Source organism: Equus asinus, chromosome 1 (genome assembly GCF_041296235.1).
Source record: "Equus asinus isolate D_3611 breed Donkey chromosome 1, EquAss-T2T_v2, whole genome shotgun sequence".
In the NCBI taxonomy this organism is placed as follows: domain Eukaryota; kingdom Metazoa; phylum Chordata; class Mammalia; order Perissodactyla; family Equidae; genus Equus; species Equus asinus.
Window position 1 is genome coordinate 169,800,135 of NC_091790.1, and position 26,130 is coordinate 169,826,264.

The 26,130-nt window shown below is 37.9% G+C and overlaps 1 protein-coding gene across 2 annotated transcripts in view; it reads left to right on the top strand.

The window, feature by feature from the left end:
- Window positions 1–26,130, top strand: part of ZNF277 (zinc finger protein 277) — a 110,854-nt gene that overhangs the window by 82,253 nt on the left and 2,471 nt on the right. For both annotated transcript variants that reach the window (XM_014849981.3, XM_014849982.3), the window contains exons 5-11: window positions 5,554–5,645; window positions 11,786–11,896; window positions 14,312–14,444; window positions 20,728–20,795; window positions 21,950–22,046; window positions 23,806–23,848; window positions 24,878–25,052. In XM_014849981.3, the coding sequence (XP_014705467.1) occupies window positions 5,554–5,645; window positions 11,786–11,896; window positions 14,312–14,444; window positions 20,728–20,795; window positions 21,950–22,046; window positions 23,806–23,848; window positions 24,878–25,052 (719 nt within the window). The remainder of the gene's footprint in view (window positions 1–5,553; window positions 5,646–11,785; window positions 11,897–14,311; window positions 14,445–20,727; window positions 20,796–21,949; window positions 22,047–23,805; window positions 23,849–24,877; window positions 25,053–26,130) is intronic.

Consider the following 26,130-nt stretch of genomic DNA (forward strand, 5'->3'; position numbering starts at 1 on the left):
GTATGTTGTTGCAGCTGGGGTGTAAATTTAGTTGTCATGTATTTATTAAGAATTTACTGTAAGAAGTTGTGTGCATATGGTGTAAAGGAGTTCATGTTCTATTGGTAGACCTGGTTGAGAAACAGCTTTTTTAAAGATCAAGCAATATAGATGCCACTGGAATGCTATAAACTGTGACAAAAGAAGGAGATATCACTTCTAGCACAAAAGTGGTCAGGAACAGTCATGTTTATGATTTGTAGAATGTTTCTAAAGCAATTTAGAGATCACCAGAAACTAATTTCTAGGAAGTGACTTGCCTAAGCCCATATTAAGAGCTAGTTAGTCACAAAAACAAGATGAGAATACAGATCTCCTGAATCCCAGTCAGTTATTCTTTCCACTCAGCACAGAGTTGTAGCGTTTGAACCAAGCTCTGAAGGATCAGGATAGAGAACTCCAGTAGTCAATGATGGATGGAGAAAAGAGAGAACAATTACTTCTCTTTCCGTTGAGTGTCTTGAGAAATCATAATAGGGAAATGAGAACCGCTATTGAGAATAATAATATACAAATAAATTATAGTAGATGTTCTTGTTTTTCCTTATAACAGGGTTTATATGAGGAAGTAATGTCAGAGAAGGCTTTTAAAAACCTAGGTTAGAATCAGGTACGAAGCATTGAGAATGCCATTCTAAAGATTGTGGATTTTATTCAGTAGAAAACAAGGAGCTGTTCAGCGTTACTTAAGCCTTTGTCAAGTACAAGTTCTAGTTGTTTCACTTCCAGATATAGTCATTACATATTTATGGACTAATTTTTCAAGGTCCATTTACAATCAAATTTTGACTTCCATCCCTCTGGGCATGCATCAGGTAAACATACTTTTAAAATGTACGTATAGGGAAAGTCTTATCTATAACCTGTCCGTCTGGTGTCTAGTAACCTCAGTAGATCCAAATAGCAGAAAACCCAGAAATAAGAGATCAGATGAAAATAACTGCCACAAAGCCTATCCAAAGAAGATAACCGGGAGCTACTCTTTCTTGGGTACCAAACGTATTTGACTGAATTTTATCCATAGAGTTTGACTATCTATTTTTCTTTAGCTGGATTTTAGGAATTCTTAAAGTTTGTTCTAGGTTAAAGAGAAGAACAGGAGGTCTAAAGAGAGGATAACAAATAGCAAATGGAAAGGAGATGTAGATGAGGGAGCCAGTTCCTGGGTACAGAAGTAGACTCATTGACAGTGATGAAAAGCTTCAGTGAATAAAAGGAGATAAACACAGATGGCCATAAAAGAGTGAGAAGTTAATCAAGCCAGAAGAGCCCAACAGTTTAGAGTCATTTGTAGGGGCAAAGTGATCCTGAAAGTAAGATATATGTTACAGTACCTTGTAGTAGTGATTGTTCATAGCAAGGACTCTGCATCATACAGAACAGTTAAATTACATCTTGAGTTTAGAAAGGAGAGAAAAATGAGAAATGTCTTGGAAACCAACTTGCACACAACTATTAACCCTTTAAGTACCAAATTAAAATTTCTGCAATCTAGAAAATCTACTTATCCAGAATACCTATTTTTCTAATTGTCAGGAATAAAGCATAATTATATTTGTATATATTATCTGTCCTGTTATTTTAGTGTGTTGTAAAGCCTCAAATACTGAGAAGCTAATCCACATCAGACTCATCTAATGAAGGTTTCACGTGGATATTTTGTAAGAAACATGCTCTGTCTCTCCGGGTCTCTATCCCCTGGATTCTGAACTTGTTTGTTCACTACACAGAAAGGTTATTGTTATATGCTATGTGTCTACCTATGCTACAGTGGGTACATTCTGAGGGAAAAAAAGGAGCAAATGGGATGTCCTGAAACTACCACCATCTTTGGCACCAAATAGCTATGTAGCTTTAAACAAGTCACCCTAACATCTCTTTGTAGGGAGTTCATAAATAGTTTCATGAGGTACCCTTTCAGTTCTCAAATTCTAAAAAGCCAGTACTGAGCAGGATTGGCCATAAAGGAAGTCTTTCCAGAGAGGTCAGATGTAGTTAGTAGAAATAGAATATGTTAATGAGGAGACAGGAAAATAGCCAAGAAGGAATAGTCAGAGTATTCACAGTATTGCAACCGGAAGAGTCACGTGGCAAGAATACAAGTTGGAGCTCAGCAATTGGAGCAGAGAACCCAACTAAAACTGAACTACCTAGTCACTCTGTCCATTTTCCCAAATTATAGAGCTCTTGCTGACATTGATGATATTAAAATGAGTTTTTAGCAAATGAATAAACAGCAGAGGTGGCAGAACAAACGGTTTAAGCAGCTCAGCTTGAAAGAAGATCTGGGAAAGAGTTTAAAAAGAGTTTGTGCAATGGACAAAAGGCAGATCTTGAAAGAATGAACTTAGGTAAAAATTAAGGTTGTATAGAGCCTGCAAGATCAGGGACAACACAGGTACTCCAGAGCTGTCGTTTCTCTTATTGTGGTTTTAGGTAGTGCAGATAAACTAGCCGAGAATCCACTGTACCACGTCATCACCACATGAGAGGAGCTCCAGAACAAGCAAGAACAGCATGATTTCAGTCACTTGCTGTTAAAGCAGCTTCTTTCTTCATTCCCCTGTCTATTCTGTGCTGCCTCTAATTTACCCAAGTGTAAATTAGGCTCTCCTAAGAAGAACCAGTTTTTATTCCAACTTCAAGTGTCTACACTCAGGATGTGCAATTCACGGTCAGCTGATAAAATTTAAATTTGGCCAAAGAAAACCTTAAATTGCTTAGTATCACTCTGGTTTAGACTCACAGATCTTTTATGTTTGTGCTGAGTCAAAACCAGGGAAATATTAAGTTGAGTAAGATTTTTCTTTAGCCAAATTTGGGTTATATCATCACAAGCTTAAGAAATAGGAGCCAGAATGATGATTTTTAATGAGCACTAACAGGTCATGTGGGCTGACAAGAGGAGCAGGCAGAGAAAGTACATGCTCAGCCTTACTGCAGAGTAGTAATAGCGATCTTTTTCAAGACCTTTATCTGCAGAGTTTTTGTTTTTGCTGCTAACAAAGTTGTCGATATAGGGCTCTGAAACATGTTTGCATTTTTTTAGTCAAATCATGGATGTTTATAAAAGTTGTTTTCCTTTTCCAATATCTCTATTTTACTTCTACTGTCAATTTCAGTTTTTATGTAAGATTTGCTTAAACTTAAAAAGCAATAATTAGGGGGCCGACCCTGTGGCCGAGTAGTTAAAGTTCCATGCGCTGCGCTTCTTTGGCCCAGGGTTCACGGGTTCAGATCCTGGGTGTGGACCCACTCCACTCATCGGCCATGCTGTGGAGGCATCCCACATACAAAGTAGAGGAAGATGGGCATGGCTGTTAGCTGGGGGCAGATCTTCCTCACACAAAAAAACAATAATTAAAATTGATACATCAGCATTACCCTTGCTATTTCTTTTGCTTTTATCCATCCACATGATACCAGCACAAAGCCCTAAATTTAATGAACTAAAAAGTGTTTTTTTATATTTGCTGTATGCCTGAAGTGTTGAGCAAGGTCTTTTCATCCTGCAAGTCCAACTATTCCAATGCTGTAACTTCTGGAATCTCCATTAAGCTTCACAGCCCTTGGAAACTCCTCTATCAGGCCTCACGGGGTCCTGCCCTATACATGTACACTTCAATATTTGGACAAAGATTAAAAGAATCCCAGTGCAGGTTTCTTGAGCTCCTTCTCTGCAGCTCTCTTCTCTCTAGTAGTTTGTCCCACACATTCCACTTGCTTTAGTATCCTGAACTCCAATCTTTTTTTTTCTCCACCCAGTGAGGTAGCTACACTTCATTTGGGTTTAACTTCACTGTGTGGCACTTTGGAAAATACTACCCAACAGAAAACTGACAATCAATTATTTTTTTCAAGATATTTACCAATGTCTGTTTTCCAATGGCTGAAAATAGATAAAATATATAAAGCAGTTTGTTTTATAGTAGTTTACAGAGGAAGGATAAGTGTGACATTCATTATTCCATTGTGGCTGAAACCAGAAGTTTATTGAATTGATTATTTTTTTTTGATAATTGAACTTTATTGAAAATCTTTAAGGAAGTGGGGTTTTTTTGGGCTTTTCTGTTTTTTTTAGGAAAATCAGCCCTGAGCTAACGTCTGCTGCCAATCCCCCTCTTTTTGCTGAGGAAGACTGGCCCTGAGCTAATATCCGTGCCCATCTTCCTCTACTTTATATGTGGGACGCCTACCACAGCATGGCTTGCCAAGCAGTGCCGTGTCTGCACCCAGGATCCAAACCAGCGAACCCCGGGCCACTAAAGCAGAACGTGTACACTTAACCACTGCGCCACCAGGCCGGCCCCTGTATTGATTTTTATCTTAGTGGCTTCTTAATGTTTTTTTCTTCAGCGGATTAACATTTCTTGGTGTTTGGTGATACAGTTCCAGAAATGCCACATGGAATTTATTAAGCTTCTAGATACTAGCTCATTTTTATGCTTTTCTATAAATATTTGTAGAATCAGCAATAAACTTTATGAAGTTCCTATTTTGAGCTCCCTGTTATAAGAGAAGCTGGAGAGTAGTATACCAGTGTAATATAAGAACAGCATAGGGGCTGGCCCCGTGGCCGAGTGGTTAAGTTCGCTCGCTCCGCTGCAGGCGGCCCAGTGTTTCGTTGGTTCAAATCCTGGGCACGGACATGGCACTGCTCATCAAGCCACGCTGAGGCAACGTCCCACATGCCACAACTAGAAGGACCCACAACGAAGAATATACAACTATGTACCCGGGGGCTTTGGGGAGAAAAAGGAAAAAAATAAAATCTTAAAAAAAAAAAAAAAGAACAGCATAAAGGGGCTGGCCCAGTGGTGCAGTGGTTAAGTTTGCACGTTCCACTTTGGCGGCCAGGGGTTCACCAGTTTGGATCCCGGGTGCAGACATGGTACTGCTTGGCAAGCCATGCTGTGGTAGGTATCCCACATATAAACTGGAGTAAGATGGACACAGATGTTAGCTCAGGACCAGTTTTCCTCAGCAAAAAAACACAGAAGAAGAAGAAGAACAGCATAAAGACTTTCTTTTGACTTCAAAGAGTTTTCACATCCCTTCAGAAGACAAAGCAGGCAGAGTTACCAAAGAGATGATGGGTAATAAGCAGTAGAAATTGATGTTGGCTGGATAACAGTAATCCAACATTTAATGACCCATGCACACTTTGAACTCTTTACATAAATTATCTGATTTAATCCTATAAACAATGCTGTGAGATAATATTTTCATTTTCATCTTAAAAATGAAAAAACTTGGGATTAACAAGTTAAATAAAATATCGAGTACAGATGAGAGCTACATAGCTATCCAACTAGAGTATTCTGTAGGCATTTAACAGTGTAGACTTGAAGTTTTGATACAAGGACAGGAATGGAGAAATTTGCAATATTGTCAGCACTCATATACTTCTTTGTGCTTCTACCCCAATTTCCTCCCATGCAGACTATGACATTTTTCACTAGCTAACTGTGCATTTATTAAACATAATATCACATATCTGTTTCTACTTTACAGAAAGAAATTCTGGAACAACAGCAGCAAGAACGAAACGATAACAATTTTCATGGCATTTGTATGTTCTGCAGTGAGGAATTCCTTGGAAACAGGTTTGTCTTTACGCATGTCTTTAAGTGTTACTGTTCTTCCTCTGAAAACTCATCAAAACATCCATAGTGATTATATAAATTGAGTTCTATGGATTGGCTCAGGACTCTTTCATATATCAGCAGTAATTTTTTTTTAATATGCGTAACATCAAAGATGGACTGTAGTTACTCTAGGCAGAGCAGGGGAATTTTTTAACTGCCGAAATAGATTTGTTTAATGTTATGGGGATTCTTAAATTGGCTGACAGGCAAGGCCATGTACAACAGACTTCTACAGACACACCCTTCTGTATAAGCTTGTTACCTCTAAACCTTTAGCAGGTTTTGGTGTTTCACTTTTGGATATTAAAAATGGTAAAGATCTAAGGAAGAAAAACTGGGGCATTGGGAGTTCTGTCACCAGCCCCAACTGGTCCAAAACCAACTGGTGTACTGTCATCCAATTCTAACACTGAGTTAACATCAGATTCTATAGATTTAAGGGCTTCATTCCCAACGAGATCTCCCCCACTTTAGACACCAGCCACAAGTTCAGGGGTTCCCCAGGACACCTGCACTTTTGACCAACTCGCTACAAATTCAGAGATTCCCACCAGTAACTTGCATAGGTTCGATAGTTCACTAGAATGACTCACAAAATTCAGGAATGTGCTATACTTACAATTACAGTTTTATTATAAAGAATACAGATCAGGAAGAGCCAAAAGAAGAGACATACAGGGCAAGGTCTGGAAGGGTCCCGAACCGGAGCTTCTGTGCCCTCTCCCTAAGGAATCAGGACACATCACTCTCCCAGCATATCAATGTATTCACCAACCAGGAATATTCACTGAACTTTAGTGTCCAGAACTTTTAATGGGGCTACATTATGTAAGCATGATTGATTAAATCATTTAACTTAATCTCCAGCCCTCTCCCCTCTCTGTAGGTCAGGCTGGCTCAAAGTTCCAGCCCTGTAATCCTGTGGTTAGTCTTTCTGTTGACCTGAAGCTATCTAGGGGTCCACTATGAGTCACCTTGTTGGCGTAACAAAGATAATCCTATCATAGAGAAATTACAAGGGTTTTTAGGAGCTCTATTCCAGGAACCAGGGACAAAAACCAGACAAATTTCCTATTATACAGTAGTGATATTTATAAATGTATATTCACTTAAAAACAAGTCATGAAATTGTAACCTCTAGAAACTGGAAATAGTTTTAGTGACAGCATACAGTGGACAATCAGAAAAATATCATCTTCTGCCCACTTTAGTAAAAAAAAAAAAACAGCTTAGCACAGTAACTGACATTGTTGTCTAAAAAACATTGAAAAGGAGAGGGTAGCTACTCATTTGAATTTAGAAAAGGGTTTGGTTAAAGCGTTAATGTTTAAAACACCCATGATGAAGATTTGATTCTCATATAGATCAGTTAGCATAGAGAAAAATCTGTGCCACGGTCACTGGTTATGCTTCTAACTCTGTCCTTCCAGAGCTTTCAAAGAGCTTTATGGTGATGGGAGTGAAGACCAAGTGTGAGAGTTGTTATGGATCAGTGAAAACCCACCTACTATCAAAAGTTTAGCCAACATTGTTATTGACAACCTTTTAGCAGGATATCTCTGACTTTAGGTTAAGATTGTTATTAACCTAGCTAGGAAGCATGTGATTATTGTTAGGAATCCCTAGTATTGACATATAAGAAGCTGCAAATCATATTTTTAAGTTCTCATGATAAATGTAGTATTGATATGATTTAAATATATGTCCATATGATATTAAATTCTGGTAATATTGGTATTTCAACCTACGGAACATTGGTGCTCCTCTAGCTCCTAACATAATCCTCCTGTTCTTCTTTTCTATCTGTATCTATACTCTCTGAGTGGGATCACATGGGAATTAAGTGAGCTCCTCAGTAGTCTTGATTGACTATGTCATTGTTCTCTAATAAATGAAATTTTTTTTTTTCATTTTGACATTGGACTTTTAACTTTTTCTTTTTCTTTTTTTTTTTTTTGAGGAAGATTAGCCCTGAGCTAACATCTGCCACCAATCCTCTTTTTTGCTGAGGAATACTGGCCCCGAGCTAACTTCCATGCCCATCTTCCTCTATTTTATATGTGGGACACCTGGCACAGAATGGCTTGACAAGCGGTGCGTAGGTCCGCACCTGGGATCTGAACCGGGAGCCCTGGGCTGCCAAAGTGGAAAGTGCGAACTTAACCGCTGCGCCACTGTGCCGGCCCTCAATAAATGAAGTTTTTAAGAAATTAATCAGTGACAAAGATAAGCAGCATCTAGTTTTTGTAAAATGTCCCCTTTCCTTCTGCAGTTCTTGTTTATGAAAAGGTCAGTTTATAATAAAAGATTAAAGATACTATCTGATTCCAGCTAGGCACTATGTTAGCAGTGTTTTGGGCTTATGTTTGTGTCCTCCCAGCCTAGAGACATAAAAAGAATAGAAAGATGAAGGAAGTAGATAAAGGATGGGATAGAGGGGTGAATACTTTTTTGTTATCCTACATCTACTCTTTCTTCTATATCCTCTTGACTCTGCAATGTATAAAGCTATTTCTTTTAACCTGTTTGTATCTTTGAATCTGAAATGGGTTTCTTGTAGACACATATAGTTGGATCATGTTTTTTTATCCAGTCTCCTAATGTCTGCCTTTGATTAGAATGTTTAATCCGTTGATGTTTAATGTATTTACTGAGAAGATGGGATTTACTTATACTGTTTTGCTATTTGTTTTCGTTATGTTTTAGGTCTTCTTATTCCTCTCCTTCTCCATTACTGCCCTCTTTGTATTAAATAGATATCTTCTGGTGTACCATTTTAATTTCTTTGTTTCTTTTACTACATTTTTTGAGTTGTTTTCTTAGTGGCCCGTTCACCATTCACTACAATTCACTGGAGATTACAACTAACATGTTAATTTAAAACAATCAAGTTCAGGTTAATACCAGTGTAATTCCAATAATGTACAAAAACTTTGCTCCAAAAATCTTTCCCACCCCTTTGTGCTATTGTTATACAAATTACATCTGTATGCGTTGTAAGCTTATTAGCATGTTTTATAATTTTGGCTTTATGCAGTTGTCTTTTACATCAGATATGGGAAGAAAAGAGTTATAAACAAAAATTCATTCATACTGCCTTTTATATTTGACTATGTAATTACCTTTATTAGTGTTCTTTATTTCTTTATGTAGATTTGAGTCACTGTCTAGCATCCTTTCATTTTAGGACAAAGGACTTCCTTTAGTTTCTTGTTGGGTAGATCTGCTATCACTGAATTTTCTCAGTTTTTGTTTATCTGGGAATGTCTTGATTTCACCTTCAGTTTTTGAGAAATCATTTTTTTGGATATAGGATTCTTGGTTGACAGTCTTCTTCCTTAAGCACTTTGAATATGTCATCCCACAGCCTTCTAGTTTCCATGATTTTTGATGAGAAGTCTGTGTTAGTATTATTAAGGACCCTGTGTGCATGATGAATCACTTTTCTCATGCTACTTTCAAGATTCTCTCTTTGTCTGGGTTTCAGCAGTTTTTGTCTTGGTATGAGTCTCTCTGGTTTATTCTGCCTGAAATTTGTTGGGCTTCTTAGATGTTTGGGTTAATGTGTTTCATCAAATTTGGGAAGTTTTCAGCCATTATTTCCTCAAATGTTCTTTCTGCCCTTTTCTCTCGCTCCTTGCCTTTTGGGAATCCTATTATACATATGTTGTTAGACGTGATGGTCTCTAATGCTCAATTTTTCCTCATTCTTTTTTCTTCTATTCCTCAGACTGGAAAATCTCAATTGACCAATCTTCAAGGTCATTGGTTCTTTCTTCTGCCAGCTCAAATTTTCTTTTGAGTCCTTCTAGTGAATTTTTCATTTCAGTTATTATACTTTTCAACTCCAGGATTTGTTAGGTTTTTAAAATTTTCTATCTTTTATTAGTATTCCCTTTTTCGTGTGATAAAATTCTCATATTTTTCTTTGATTCTTTAGGCATGGTTTCCTTTAGTTCATAGAACATATTCATGTTAGGTGATGTAAAGTCTTTGGTAAGTCCAACATTTGGGCTTCCTCAAGCACAATTTCTATTGACTCCTTCCTTTTCATATGAATGGGCCATAGTTTCTTGTTTCTCTGTATGTCTTATAATTTTTTGTTGAAAACTCAACATTTTAAATAATATACTGTGGTAACTCTAAGAATCAGATTCCTTCTTTCCCTCCAACTGGGGGTTTTTGTTTGTTCTTGCTGTTTGTATATTTAGTGACTTCCTTGGACTAATTCTCTAAAGTGGGTTCTTGGGTGTGTGTGGCCACTGAACTATCTGCTTAGTTAAGTTTAGTGTTCAGCTAATGATAAGACAGAGATTTCATTAAATGCCTTCAACCAGTATATTTTCTGCCCTTTTCAAGGGGCTCGGTATGAGGCTTGAGGGACACCTTCAGCACTGTCAGCTTACAGCTCTGCCCTAGTCGTACTACTTGTGGTAGAGTCTCACAGTCAGCCAGAGGTGAGAGGCTAGGGTCTTCTCAAGTATTTTCTGCACATGCACAGCCCTGCATGTGTGCATGGTCTTCTAGATCCCTGGGAGTATGTTGGAACTTTTCAAAGTCCCCCATGGATATCTCATTCCCTAGATTTTTGGCCAGCCTATTGTTTACCCTAACTGGTATTGCCTCAGGCAACTGTAGTGTTAAACTTTGTAGGGAAATCTTTATTCCTACAGTGTAAAGAGGGAAAAGTATTTGAGAAGGAAAAATACACTAACTTAGCTCCCATCTCCTAACTTACGGACCCTAGAAACCAGGCCTTTAGGCCCCAGAGCGATCAAGAGCAGAACTGGTCTCGCATGAGTACATTCATTGTGACCCTTGAAGACAAGAGATCCGGATGCTACATAGACTGGAAATTAGAGAAACCTCCCAACTCATGCATACCCCTTGAGCCAGCTGTTATCTGTGACCCCCATCCTGGTACAATCTAGGGTCTGGATCTTTGGCCTGGAAGTTCTGGGCAGATATAACTATGGCTAGGCTACTTGAAGGAGTACCTCCTTGGATCCAGAGTCACTGTACCCTGCCTCATCACAGCCTTGGGGGTGGGGGAAGTTTCCAACCCTCTGCCTTACACCTCCTGCCACTCACCCACCCCACCCCACCCCCTGCAAGAGACTCCCAGCTCTGCTTCCACCTTGACCCTTCCACAGACTGGGCCTCAGGCCTAGAACCCCTGGGAAAATCCAGCTGTGTCTGTGGACCCAAAAGTCACTTGGAAGTACTCCACCAAATATTAGTTTTATTCAAAGTTATCAATGACAAATAGGCATATCAACTATGAGATTGATAAATGTGTCTCCAACATAGTAAAAAAAAAAAGATCAGCAAACATTTTCTTAGAAGTAGTTGCTTTATTTCCCTTTCTAGAGGGGAAACAACACTAAAAACAATTCTTTTGAGGCCAGCTACATGTCTAAATAAGCTAGATAAACCGTATAACATGTCACTATACTGTCAATGGTATGTGTACTAATGAGTTCCAAAAAACTATCACCTTTATTTTATGAACTAAACTTGTGATAAAGGCCCAATAGAATGTATTTTACATATAGTCTTTTTTGCTATGTAAAAGTTACATAAATTAAAATTTTCCTTTTTGGCATACACTAATCAATAGGCTGGTCATTCTGTATCCAGGTTATCATAACCCTTACATGTAAATAGATGTGTGAACTGTGGGTTCCAGGTCTGTCCAATGATAAGCTGACTAAATGTCTATAATCCCAGGTCATAGCAGGTCATATTTCTCTTGGGCAGTCATTGCTTCCTCTTCCTCATGATGAATTAGAGAAGTAGGCAAAGCACAGTTTATTTAATAGTTTAAAGGACAGAAACCCAATTCACCTGTGCAGAGTAACCCTTTCCACTGGCAGATAGTGGAACAAACTTGGACTCTCTTTAAAGAACTGGTGTAACTATATATGTACTTAGATACTTTGTAACATATCACTCTTGTAGCCCAAATGTGTGTTTCCATGTTTAACACTTGCTTATATTTCTATTTAGTGTTGTTATCATTATACAAATGCTATTCCTGACTTGACTTGTTCCTAGATGATTTATAAATAATACACATTGCTTGAATTTCTTCCTAGATCTGTTCTTTTGAACCACATGGCCAGAGAACATGCTTTCAACATTGGATTGCCAGACAACATTGTTAATTGCAACGAATTTCTATGTACATTGCAGAAAAAGCTTGACAAGTAAGTTCTTTTTTAAGGAACACGACCTGAAGCTATTTTAATCTTGGACTCTTGTGAATTTTTAAAAATTAATAATTAGAAGTAATTAAAGAAATGGAATTTTCTCATTTCTCTTGTTAGAGGAGTTCACATTTTGTATGATAATCCTCATTTTGTCTAGATCATATTGCCTTTTGGTGTTTTTTAAATAAAAGTGTCATATATACAAAACAATGTACATAACCGTGTAATGTATGTTACATAGGATACAAAAAATATATTCAATGTCTAGCCTAAGACATAGAACATTATTAATTCCTTTGAATCTCCCTTTCTGCCTTTCCTCATTAGTATCTCCCCAGAAAACCACTGTTCTTAATTTTGGATTTGTAATTCCTTTCCTTTTCACTATAATTTTTCTACATATTTAGTAAAGTAAATATATTGTCAAATTGTTGTATGTTGTTCAGCTTTATGCAGGACATAACATACTGTATACATTCTTCTGCCTTTTTGTATTTAACCACATTTATATATCGTAATACTCTACTTTTCCCAAGGTCATATTCTGGCAACCTTTGGTATCTAGAGCTTAACTTAGAGAAATAAGGAAAGAAATTCTCTGGGTCACCAAAATGGCTTTCAAAAATCCATCCAATTTTCTTTCTAGGAAAGGGCACAAGATTTTTTGTCTCAAACCTAGTTTTCTTCATTTAAATATAATACTAAAGAGTGTGGTATCTCAGCCCACAACATTTGGAGCAGTAACCTTAAAAAAGAAGTATCAGAAGCAACCTAAGTGCCTGTCAACTGATGGTTGGATAAAGCAGATATGGTATATATATATACAATGGAATACTACTCAGCCATAAAAAAGGATAAAATCATCCCATTCACAACAACATGGATGGACCTTGAGCGTATTATGTTAAGTGAAATAAGCCAGATGGAGAAAGACGAACTCTGTATGACTCCACTCATACGTGGAAGTTAAACATATAGACAAAGAGAACTGATTGGTGGTTACCAGGGGAGAGGGGGGGTGGGGGGAGGGCACAAAGGGTGAAGTGGTGCACCTACAACATGACCAACAATAATGTACAACTGAAATTTCACAAGGTTTTAAACTATTATAATCTTAATAAAAAGTTTTTTAAAAAGTATCAAGTGATATGAATCAATTATAAAAAGTTCTAAATTCAAATTCTGGTATCAACACTGTGTTAAAACAAGTCCCTTCACTCTTTTATTGAATGACTCTTCATTTGTAAAATAATACCAAATGTGCTAGAATTTGGTAGCACAAAATTCTAATTTGTGCAATAATGAATATTCCTAATCAGCTTATCGCCTATAAATTGGTTACTGTAAAAGCATATAGTTATTTCTGTGGCATAAGAAATAGTTGAAAGGCTGTTTAGTAGAGTTGAAAAAAATTCAGAACTGAAACAACAAATTTCATTCATTTGAGAGTTTTCATGTAGAAGGGAGATTAGACTTAATCTATGTGACTCCAAAAAGTAGAACTCTAATGATTGTTGGGTAGATATGACTGGCAGTATCAACTGTCCAGTTTAGGAAAAGAAAGACATTTTGTTAGTAATCTGTTTAAAACTGTTAATTACTGCCTCGTTAGGTAACGAATTCCCAGTCAGTGGAAATATTCAAGCAGAGAGTACATGAAAATGATAAGATGGTAGTAAAAGCTACCATTTATTGAGCGCTTAACTGTGTGCTATGAACTGTGCTAGATATTTTATTTATATATATTAATTATACAGAGATACTTTATTCATATATACAAAAATTACACATATATATTTTTTATGTAGATGTATTAAGTATTCAATATATAAACTATATATGCATATATATGTATAAGTAATCATAAAAATCCTCTAAAATGTAGGTATTATCTTCACTGTAAAGGTCAGAAAATGAATGACAACAGAAAGGGCAAGTAACTTAACGCAGTCCCATAGTCCCGTAGCCAGTAGGCACTGGAGCTGGGATCAGACCCTGAACATCAGCTCAAAGGGCATGCCAAACCATGGACAAATTGTTACACTCAGTGGAGGTAGCCAATGCTAGTTATCATTATAATTATTTGAAGAGCATACCTATATTTTCATTTTTAGAATAGGTAATTTGATTAGTAAAGCACCAAAATAATTTTTGGATATTAACTATCTTTGCACAGTTTTAACTACATGCCAAAGCTGGCCAACTTAGCCAACTACAAAATAAACTGTAGCATGCATCCTACAAAGCCAAATGAATAAAGTGAGAGGAGTTCTGACAAGGATGTCACATCCCATTTGAAGATTCCCTATGACCTAAAATGAATAAATATAAGACTTCAAGATAATAAAAGACTATTGCAGCTACTATCCAAGAGACTTCTTTAATCTATCAGTGTTTATGTATTTATTTTAGCTTGCAATGCTTGTACTGTGAGAAGACCTTCAGAGACAAAAATACGCTTAAAGATCATATGAGGAAAAAACAGCATCGGAAGATCAATCCTAAGAACAGAGAATATGACCGATTTTATGTCATCAATTATTTGGTAAGGCTTTCTCTTCATAATTTAAAATTTGATTGCATTTCTGCAAATAAAAATCTTTCTAAGGGCCATCTAATATTTAAACAAGCAATTAGTATAAAGGTCAAAATGTAACTGAGGGATACTTTCAAGCAGTGATTAGCTTTAAAATGGTTGGTTTACAAAGTGTTACTTAATTTGATTTGTCTTTGATTTGTCAGATGTTTATATAGTAAAAATGACGTGTCTCAGGGCCCGCCCAGTGGCACAGTGGTTAAGTGCGCACGTTCTGCTTTGGCGGCCCCGGGCTCACTGGTTCGGATCCTGGGTGCGGACATGGCACCGCTTGGCACACCATGCTGTAGTAGGCGTCCCACATATAAAGTAGAGGAAGATGGGCATGGATGTTAGCTCAGGGCCAGTCTTCCTCAGCAACAAAGAGGAGAATTGGCAGCAGTTAGCTCAGAACTAATCTTCCTCAAAAAAAAAAAAAAAGAATGACGTGTCTCTAGAACTCACAGTGATCTTGACCAAAAAAAAGATGAATGTAAAGCACTTGGATATGCACACACTCTTCCTCATTTATTGTGTTATCTATTACCTTGAGGGCAGAGACTTTTGTGTTCTATTCAAAAAGCATTTGTTGACCTCTGGGTGTGCTAGGTGCTGGATAATTATCTATTCTAGATAATTATTTAAAAATAATCTCAACAGATGTTAGCTCAGGTGCCAATCTTTAAAAAAAATTTTTTTAATTAAAAAAATAAATAAAATAACAATCTCTTAATTCTTCCCCTCTCTCCTTATTAAAGAAAAGCTTCCCTTCCCCACAAAAAAATATATCTTTATTGTTCTCTTGGGCCAGCTTATTTTTCATGGAAATTTCAGAGAAACCAAGTTATTTCACTAGGCAAGAGGACTTTTGTTTGTTTGGCCAGTAGGATGGACTAATGAGTTTATTAGGTCAAGAATTTTAAATACATGGAAAGAACTCTTTGCCCAGAAACTTCAATACCAGTTGCTGGCCTCTGTAGATTACAGTCCCTTTGATTCAGTTGGAGGCAGGTGTTGCTAGGGTGGCATTTGGAAATTTGAGTGGATTTTTGATTGACACAATGACTGGGGAGTGCTACTGGCCCTGCCCCCAATTGCCTGATTTTTTAGGTGTACACAACAAAGGAGGGAAACTACTCCTCTAAAGAGGGGGATTAAGTAACTCTCCAGTGGGATTGAAAGAAAGATGGAGAGTTCTATTTCTGATAGTTTTCTTTTTTCTTTCTGTTGAGGAAGATTAGCCCTGACCTAACATCTGTCCCAGTCTTCCTTCACTTTATATGTGGGTCACTGCCACAGCATGCTAACAAGTGGTGTAGGTCCACACCTGGGATCGAAACCTGCAAACCCAGGCCACTGAAGCTGAGCGCACTGAACTTAACCACTACACCTTGGGGCCAGCCCCTCTGGCACTTTTCTTAAGCAAATGGAAACTGGTATTTTCCTCTCCGTATGAATGAATTAGAATCCAAAACCATTGGCCACAAAAAGCATAATTGATTATAATCAGCCGTTTTATCTATTGGGCAGAAACAAGCATATCCTGAATTATATTGGAAATCTCTGCTCTAGGGTGGACTTTTTGTCTGTTCTAACTAATCCTAATAGTGTTAAAATAAAACTCCCCTTGAGGGGCCGGCCCTGTGGCCCAGTGGTTAAGTTCACGTGCTCTGCTTCGGCAGCCCAGGGTTTCACCAGTTCAAATGGCACCACTCATCAAGCCATGCTGAGGTGGCATCCCACATGCCACAACTAGAAGGACCCACAAGTGAAAATACACAACTATGTACTGGGGGGCTTTGGGAGAAAAAGGAAAAAATTAAATCTTTAAAAAAAAAAAAAAAAACCCCTTGAAAAGCAAGTTTAGCATGTGTTTCAAGATTGGCTCTTGAGAGGTTGCATGGTTTGCTACAAATGTTTTACAACTAGCTAAAGGCAAAGGCACCCTTTGAGTCCTTCACTCTTGAACTTGCTCAGTCGTTAATTCCTAGAGCAAACACTGCTTCAGGGCCCAAGCCAGACCCAATAAGGAGTGGACTTCAGTGTTAGCTCTGAGAAATATTCAGCTACTGCAGAAGCTATGGAAGAATCTAATAGTACTTTCTTCTGGGCTCTTTTAAACTAACATTCAAGAGCTTGGGGCTAGTGGGACATTATATACCTGGAGGTGTTTACCTTTTAGAGGAGACCTCAAAGGGACTGCTCACTCACATTGTTCTGGGACTTTTAGGAAAGTGTGATACTTCATTCCCTGAGCATCAAGTAGTGCGACTGTCAAAACTGAAATTATCTGTGGGGGCCAGCTGTCTCTAGATGCGCATGCTAGATTATACTGCCCAGAGTCCCCAGATCTGATGCGCCATGAATCATAGCTTGAGAGAAGTGCTTCAAGGGAATGTACAGGCTTTGATAACATATAAAAATGAAAATTAAATCACTTTAAGATAATATTGATAGAATTTTTTTTAACTAGCAGCATCTGAGTGCTTGATATGTGTCAAGCACTGTCTTAGGTATTTATATTAAGTCATATACTCTTAACCACATCCCTATGACGCAGATTTTATCATTATCCCCATTTTATAGATTAGGAGCCTGGGGCACAGAGAGGTTGAATAATTTTCCCAAGATCACATAGCTGGAGCTATTTCCTTAATCTCTCTCTGCATCAGGTTCCTTCAGTTTTTTCTCAATTTTTACAGTTGAAATAATGCTAGTGCCTACCTCTTACGCTTCAAGTTGAGTCTTTGATCAAGTAACAGTGATGAATTCATAATGATCTGTTCACCCTTCCTTGCCTATTCTCTTTTGCGCTAGAAACTAGAAACTGAGCCAAGTTCAAAGCTGACTTTAATCAGCTCTTTAAGGGCTCTGGCCCACAACCTTAGCCTTCTTAGCCCTGTGTGCTTTCAGGCTGAAGTAAATAACCAACAACAATAAGAATGATTTTTTTAAAAAACTAAAATGTGTTATGATGCCTTAGCATTTTGGAAATGATGTAAACTTACCTTTGAAAAGGATTGAAGAAGCTAATAAAGTCCCTAAAGATGTGTAGGTGTCCTAAACCAGAGAAGTGCTTACCAGAGATGCCCACCGTAATCACAGTCTAGGATTATTGTCATAAATAAAAGGTATACTAATACATAGAATGAGTATATACAGGATTGTTCCAAATACTAGTAGTGTGAAATTAGAGATAAATGAGGGCCAAAGGTTTCTCAGCATCATTTTAGGTTTTTAGACCCCATTAATGAAAAATATTTAACATGAAGAATAAAATATTCTAAAAGTTAATTAAGCAATGACTAATAGTATTACTTTATTTTTTTTTTAAAGGCAAAAATAAACCACAAAAGAATGAGAGGCATTCACTGTTTATTCCTCTGAGGGAAAAGGCTGACATGAGTGCATGAATGTGGGCAAAAGAGAGAATAATTGCTATATTAGTAGTCAGTGTCTGTCTATCCATTTCTCACATCCTCTTCGTGCAGAAGTAATTTCATTGGCTTCATACATTCTATACACATTTGAGTGCCTGCCAGGTACCAGACCCTGGTGGAACAGAAAGACAAATATTGCAGATAAGGTGGTTGATTTGAGTCACTACTCTCAAAGAGTTTAGAGGTTGGTATGAGAGACAGACATGTAAGCACATTAATTTCAACACCTGTAATGGTGTGTACAAAGCTGAAGTTTTGACTTCTTCTATAGCAGTATATGCAGTAATTGAGTCATGCACCCATAGTTTCTTACCTCCACTTTAAACAGAATCTCCAGACCTGCAGTGACGGAAGCATCCAGGATATTCCTGGCAAGATGCACTCTAATAGTCATAAAAGGTGGGAGAGCCACGGGACAAAGAGGCTGTTTCTGGTTCTCCTCTGAGCTCAGCAAATTGACAAATTCCTTTTTCCCTCCTTAGGTGAGATAATTTCCATGCTTAATAATTCATATCAGTTTTTGATTCATAACAGACTTGCAAATACATTAAACATCCTTTGTATAGTCCAGATTATCTGCTTAAAGTTCTTTCTTTGTTCTCACAAACAAAAGGGTTCATGGATAGTGAGGATGCTTAAGAGGACAAGGTCCTAGGCAGTTTCACATTCAGATACTCCTGCCTCAGAGGGCAACAGACTGCATTACATCATCATCGAGACTTCAGCTACATATTCCTAAGGTGCTCATGTTCCGAGCACTGAGTTTTTCTAAAGGGAACTGTTTTTACAGTGGTTTTATCATCTTTTTATTTAAATTTTTATTAACATATACGGAGCGATTTGTAACAAATGTAGGTTTTTGCCCTGTTTTTCATAGTTTTGCTATAGTTCTCTCTACTGAAATTATTTACATTTAAAACACTTCTATTTCTCTGTTTCTAATGGATTTTTTGTGTAGCACATGTAAGTGCGTGTGTTTGGGGTCAGAGAGGTGGTGGGTGAAGGGAATCTTTTTTTTCCATGGTTTTTTCCACCCTCTCATTGATCATAAGCCATCTGATGCAGGGGTTTGAGGGGGTGTTCTGAACATCTTTACAGACATGCCTTCCAAACTTTGTTTTTCTTGCATTCTTTGCTTTCCTGACATGATTCATTAGCAGGCACAGAGTCTTAATTAGAGACGTATGTGCTTTTTTTTCTCATTGGGTCTTGTTCCTGTTATAAATCATGTGTTTAACTGTACAAGACAGAGCCCACTAGGAAAGTCTGGGTCACTGTCACATGCAAATCACATGTTCCCTAATATACTAATGAACACAGTGTTCCATTTTCCTCTCAAGTGGTAAATGGTTAGTGCTGTTTTACCTAGCTAAATCCCTACATATTGTACTGAATACTGAGAAAGTTGCCAAGTGATGCTTTGAGTTTGAAAGTTTGACCGTGAAAGACATTTTTTGTCACTTTTGGCTCAAAACATTTATTGATAAGCAATACTTGCCCCTATCATTGAGAATGGTAATACCACAGATGGCCCATCCTTGAGTAAAATCTTGCAACAATATCCTTAAGTCCAAGTCCAGAGAGACCAAGTATTGCATGAAACATTTAATTCATCACCAAAAGTTCCAGATAACAAGGATCCTGTTGGCAGTGTTGAGGCCATTCTTGGGTCCGTAATGAGGTTCAGACACTTCACGATGACTCTGGAAAGTACATTATAGAGTCCAAATTAACAGTCTCTAATGACATTATGGTAAATCCATGCATGTCTGAGTTTATACATCATTTAACTGATAAATAATGACAGCTTCAAATTCTCTCATTAAGTCGATGAATGATAGAGATTTTCTTTTTTTCCTAAATCCTAATGGCACTTGTAGTTCTTTGTTTTTGAATGTCCTCATGGACATTCTAGTGGAGGAGATGGATGGCAAATAAGGAAACAGATTACAAAATGATTGCAGGTGATGATCAGTGCTTTAAAGAAAAATAAAATGCCACAGAGGAATAGAAGGTAACTTGGAAGAGGGATATTGTTTTAGACAGAGTAGTCAGAAAAAGAGGCAGAAACATTTAAGTAGAGACCAGAATGACTGGGCCATGCAGATATGTGAACGAGCAGTGTTTCAGGCCAACGATTCAACAAGTGCAGAAGCAGCTGGGTGGAGTTGAGCTTGCTGTGTGCAAGGGAGAGCAAAAAGACCAGTCTGGCTGGAGCGGACTGAGCCACAGAAAAAGTGGTGGGACATAAGGGATGGAGAGGGAGCCAGGACAAAGTCAAGAGGCCTTAGAGGCATGGCAAGGACTCTGAAGTTTATTCTAGGTGTGTGAGAAGCCATGGGAGGGTTTATGCAAGCAGGGAAATATCCTTTAGAAAGATCACTGTGGCTGCTGCCTGGGAAATAGACTGTGGAGGACCTCAAATAGAAACAGAGTCCACCTGGGAGCATGTTTCAGGGTCTCTGTCGAGAGGTATTGGTGGTTTTTTAAAAAGATCCCCGAGAGATTCTTATGTGTGTCCAACGTTGAGTAACACTGGTTTGCATTTAAGAGAAAAGAATTTGCTTGAAAGGATATTGCTGCTTCTCCAAAAAGAAAAACATATTAAAAGCATTTTAGGGATATATATCCTCCTTATCGCTGAAATAACAGTTTTTATATATCCTACTTATATTGTTTTAAAACCAGTCAAGCGTGGGTTTTTTGTTTGGGGTGTTTTGTTTTGTTTTTGAGTTCTGTGTCTGTTTTCTCTCTCCTTTCCCCTCTTCCACCTCCCCCTCCATCTCTCTAATCCCTCTGTTCTTTCTACAAAGGAACTTGGAAAATCGTGGGAAGAAGTTCAGTTGGAAGATGATCGGGAGTTGCTTGACCATCAGGAAGAGTAAGGCTTGTTATCGCTGCTAATTAATTACAGGGTTTTAAGAGTAGAAAAACAGTTCCTTCGTTTGGTTTAAAATTATCATTCTGGGGAGACAGAATAAAGAGAAAGAAAACCTCTCTAAGCCGTGTATCCTTTCATGTAATGTAGCAAAAACGTGGATTCAAAATAACTCTGACATAAAAATCACTAAAGCAACTGTTATTCTGACTAAATAGTGTTTTGCCATTATAATTGAACACAGAGGTGATATATAATTCAGAGAAAAATACCCTCCAAAGTGCTTTGTTTACTCGATCGGTCCCCAGACCTTGAAGTGATAAAATCTTTGAACTCTCCATGCTGCTTGGCATTGAGTAGAGAATATAACTCAATTGAAGTTAACCTTGTTCTCTGTTCTTCTCATTGGTGACTGACTTAAAACATCCACAGCTTCTATGCTTGAAATTATAAGCTTGCAAAGTGTTCTTTTCAACCTACAAGGGTTCCCTATTATTCCCCCTCTTTTCATTCAAAGCTGTTCAACCTTTTCTCTCCTGGGATTTTGATTTTCCTGGTTTAGGAATGACAAGAAGTTGGCAGTATCTCAAAAAATAAATGCAAGGAGGGGAAAAAATGGCAAAAGGGGTCTTGTATGCTTTTTGAGTTCTCTATCTACCGCCAGATTTAATACTTGCCCCATTTAAAATGATTCGTATTTCCCACATGAAAGATATACTGTTTGCCTTTTTAAAATGCATTATTTGTCATGCAGAAATACACTCTCAGCATCGCACCTCACAGCATGTGCACTTTGTGCTTGTGGTTAATGAGAGAGAGCATCTCGTCTCCTGATATGTTTCCTTTGCAAATTAAACCTAGTTGTCTCAGAAAGACATTGCATTGATTCTGTAGTGAAATAGCTGCTCAGAAGAGAGGCAAATATAAGAAAAGGGAGCAGCACCTGTTCACTATTTATATTAATTTCATGGTGCTGCTTTGAATTTCAAAAGCTGTATCAAAAAGTCATAATATGATATGACAGTCTTTACAAAAATGTCAGAGTTGAAAGAGATTGGCAGGGTTTCCCACGGAGGAGAAAGTAATACCAAGTCATTGTGCAGTACACCCTCTTAATGAAGGGAATCTCCATGTCTGCTCTTTTCTTTTTAATACAGTGACTGGTCTGATTGGGAAGAACACCCAGTCTCTGCTGTCTGCCTATTTTGTGAAAAACAAGCAGAAACAATTGAGAAATTATATGTTCACATGGAGGTGAGATACTTTTATTCATTTGAATTTTGTGTTGTTCTGACATGCGGAAGCTGATAATTATTGCAATCTTACCAGCTTATACCTTTAGTTTCTCAATCATTATCCCATTCCTAAAAGTGCCATAAGCAAAACAGAAGAGACAGGCCAAGTCCATTAAGGAGAACAGGAACTCAGGGCAATTTAGTACAATTGACTGGACCTGGGTGAGCTGTTAATGTGGGATTTCACAGACCACTGATGCCATCCCACCTTTGAGAGGCTTATGACATAATTCTAGCTTATAATGTGGGATCTGCAACCATGATTAACAGTACCCAGGATGTGGACACATTCTGAATTTTTTTCCAGTGCTTCCTGTGCTGGTGAATAAGGAGAACAAGAAGGGAGAAATTTACCATTTATAAGGCCCGTGGAGAAAATGGCAGGGGGAAGTGCATGGAAGTAGAGAGGGTACAGGGTATGGTCTTGCAGCTGGTTTGGTTACAAGGATTTGGAAAGAAGAAATTTAAGGGCATTTCCAGTTTGTGCTTTCCCTTTTGGATGCCATTTTTATGTTATAATGAAGCTTGAAGCTGGTAGTTCTAAACCTCTTTTTCACTCCAGTATATCTAAGAGATGACACTCCCTATACCTCTGATCCTCAGCTGGACAGTGGGGATAGGGAAGGGGGACATCTAATGACTCATGACAGTATTGCCATTTGAGGATAGAGAGATGATTATAATAGAAAATCATTACTGGATGATTCTGATGTGCTCTCCCTACCCTCCCCCACCAATCTCTACGAATAGTGGAGCTGGCTCTCCTGTTTCCCCACCTTCACTCCACTCTCACTCAGAAACACTGTTCTTAGTTCAGGAAGATAAGGACTCGGAAAGTGCTCAAAAGGCCATGAGCATTTACCTTTATGAAAGCAGATGACCAGTTTCTCTAAAACAGATTGCCACCAGTATGTGTATATAGTTTCCAGTGTTGAAATTTAACTCATAATATCCTACTATCTTTGAATTGAAAGGAACCTTAGTACCCTTATGCTGTGTAGGAATTCTCCTTGCAGTATCCTTGTGACTGGTGTCCCCAGCCTCTGCTCAGTCACTTTCAGTGACAACATACTGTGGAATTCCTAATTATTCTGCCTGCGGTGCTACACTAAATGCCTTCACAGAGAGTTAGATGGGCTTTATTCTCCGTAAGCTTGTGAGTTAAAACTTTACCCAGATGGACGATTGCTAGAATGGAAGAGAATAAAATGAGTCTGCTTTGTAAAAATCAAAAGGAATGTAATTTATAGGAAGCTGTGAGTGAAGAGAAACTTGCGGGTTTAATCAGTGTATTTGACAGAATAAAATGAAAAGCAGAATTTGTAAAACTACCTATCTGCTTTGGAGCAGAGGACCTATGTCCGTAATTCTAGTCCAGTTGCCCAATACAGTAGGGCCACATCTTATCCAGAGACTGAGGACACTTTTGTCAGATTGCAGAATGCAGACATAGTACATTGGAAAAACTGTAGATACAAGCAGTGAATAGTTAAAATGTTTTAACTGATTGACATGACTTGTTTGGACTGTGTTTTACAAAGCAGTTAGATGTGGGGGGAAGCAGTTAGGTTTCGAAGACTTCAAAAGCAGAAGACGAACTGAGACTGAGTTTCTACAGTGTTCAGACTCCTGTGAATGAGCTGTCTGTCTGTTTATAACTTCAGTCTGAAAGATTAAATAATTTAGATGCTCACAGATATATTCATTTCTTTTTTTAGGATGCACACGAATTTGATCTCCTCAAAATAAAGTCAGAACTTGGTAAGTTTGATTCGGAAGTTGTTTTCCATGACACTGCGTTTTTTATACACTGTCCTCTAAAGGATGCCTGTGTTGTGTAGTCATGATTGGAGAGTGCACGGCCAAGATGTGTGTCTCCACAGATGGTCCCAACAGAACTGCCTGAAGCAGTGATTTGCAACAATTTCAAAGTGGAATATTCAAATATGATATTTGATTTCATATAGTCTTCCTTCTTCTTTCCTACATATATGAATGCTTCAAATAAAATTCAAGTTAATTGTTAATATCTATCATAAAGTGGAGGGAGCTAATGGAAAGAGCATGGATTTTGAACTCAGACTGGAGTTTGTATTCCAGCTTCAGCAATTGCTAACTATATGACGTTGGGCCTCAGGTCAACAGAATGTTATAGGGAGTAGATAATATATGTAAAACACCTACTGCACTTCTTAGCAGTGTAGCTAGATTATTTATTATACATGTACCCAATTGCATCATTCTCAGTATCACTATGATAGAAAGATTAGGAGCATGAAGACGTAAAGTGCTGACTTGCTAATGGATCCAAGACAGGAAAAGCTCACTTCCCACACCTCAGCTCACTGACTACTTTCCTAGACTCTTTTATGTGTTACTTTACTTTGCTGTTCTTGTAGACGTGTATATTGTTGTATGTATAGTTAGCTCAGTAGGCAAGAACATGGGCTCTGGAGCCAACAACCTGACGTCAGATCCTATCTCTACTACTTACTAGCTGTGCAACCTTCGACAGTTTCCTAATAGAAATTGTAGATGTGATAATACTATGTATGTGATAAAGTTTTTCAAGGATTAAACGTATTAATACATGGAAAGTGATTAGAACAGTGCCTAGCCCATAAACCCTGTATAAGAATTGGCTGTTATTTGATATCTGTTATTATGCTTTATAATTGCACTGCCTCTTCAAGTTAGTTAATAAAGAGAAGTGGCTCTCTTAAAAAATCGTAACAGTGCAAAAGTGGGTCTGACCAGTTATCTAATGATTCTGTATACTGTCATTTTCAGGATTAAATTTCTATCAGCAAGTGAAACTGGTCAATTTCATTCGGAGGCAGATTCACCAGTGTAGATGTTATGGCTGCCATGTGAAGTTCAAATCCAAAGCAGACTTAAGGACTCACATGGAAGAAGCTAAACATATATCACTGCTTCCTGAAAGAAAGACATGGGATCAACCAGAGTGAGTACTGCTCAACCAGACGTACACTTCTTTGCTCTGTCTGCTTTATTTTGTCCCTTTATTTAATTCCTTTAAACTTAAATAAAAAAGAAATACATGTTTATTGTAAACAGTGAAAATCTTCAGAAACCTTATTTTTAAAGTAATCCTCCTATTACAAATGTAACCAGCTATTTCAGATTTCGTGTTGTGGAGATAGATATAGATGTAGATAGAGATGCAAGTATAAATTTTGAAATTACGTTTTGTTAACACCATAAGTAGCTTTCCATATCCAATACAAGTTTACTGCATCATTTTTAATGCTTTCCAAATATCCCATGGTGTGGATATACCTTAATTTATCAGATATTTAGGTTGTTTCTTTTGTTTTGCTCTCATAAACAGTGATACAGTGAGTATCCATATGCCTTCATATTTGCACACTTATCCGATTATTTCGTTTAAACTCCTAAAAATAAAATTACTGTGTCAAAGAGTATGCAACTGCTAGGGCTTGACATATGTATTTTGCATCTTGGCACTTTAAACAAGTTAAGCAATTGGTCTACTGGTACACACCTATCAAGGTGGTGTCAGACTCCCAGGTATCCTTTGTCAGTCCAGCCTTCTGGGCTGGTTCTCACGTCACTCTGAATAACCTCAGCTGAGGGAACCTCTGAGAGCTTGTGGGTTGTAACTGCCCGGAGTTCCACTATTCTCAGGGTATGTTAAATCAGGTCCCCCCAGTAATCTAGCCAAAAGCTCTAGTTTTTCCTCTTTAGAAGGTCCCAGATTTGTGACAGGCAGAGTCAGCCCTGGATTGACCTGATACCCTATTCTTATAATTCTTCTTCTATAGGTTGAGATCCTTAGAGGTACCTTAGGACTAACTCCGAAGTGTTTCCGGAGAAGGAACCAGAATAATAGACCTAAAACTGTATAGATGTTTTAATTTTTGATCATCTAGAATGAAGGAACCAGTAATGATTAGGTTGAGAAAAACCAACACACAAAGGAGAAACCATTGTTTTCATCAGATATTTGAAGGATAAGTGTATGAAAGAATAACTATATTTGCACTTTGTTAACCTCTAGG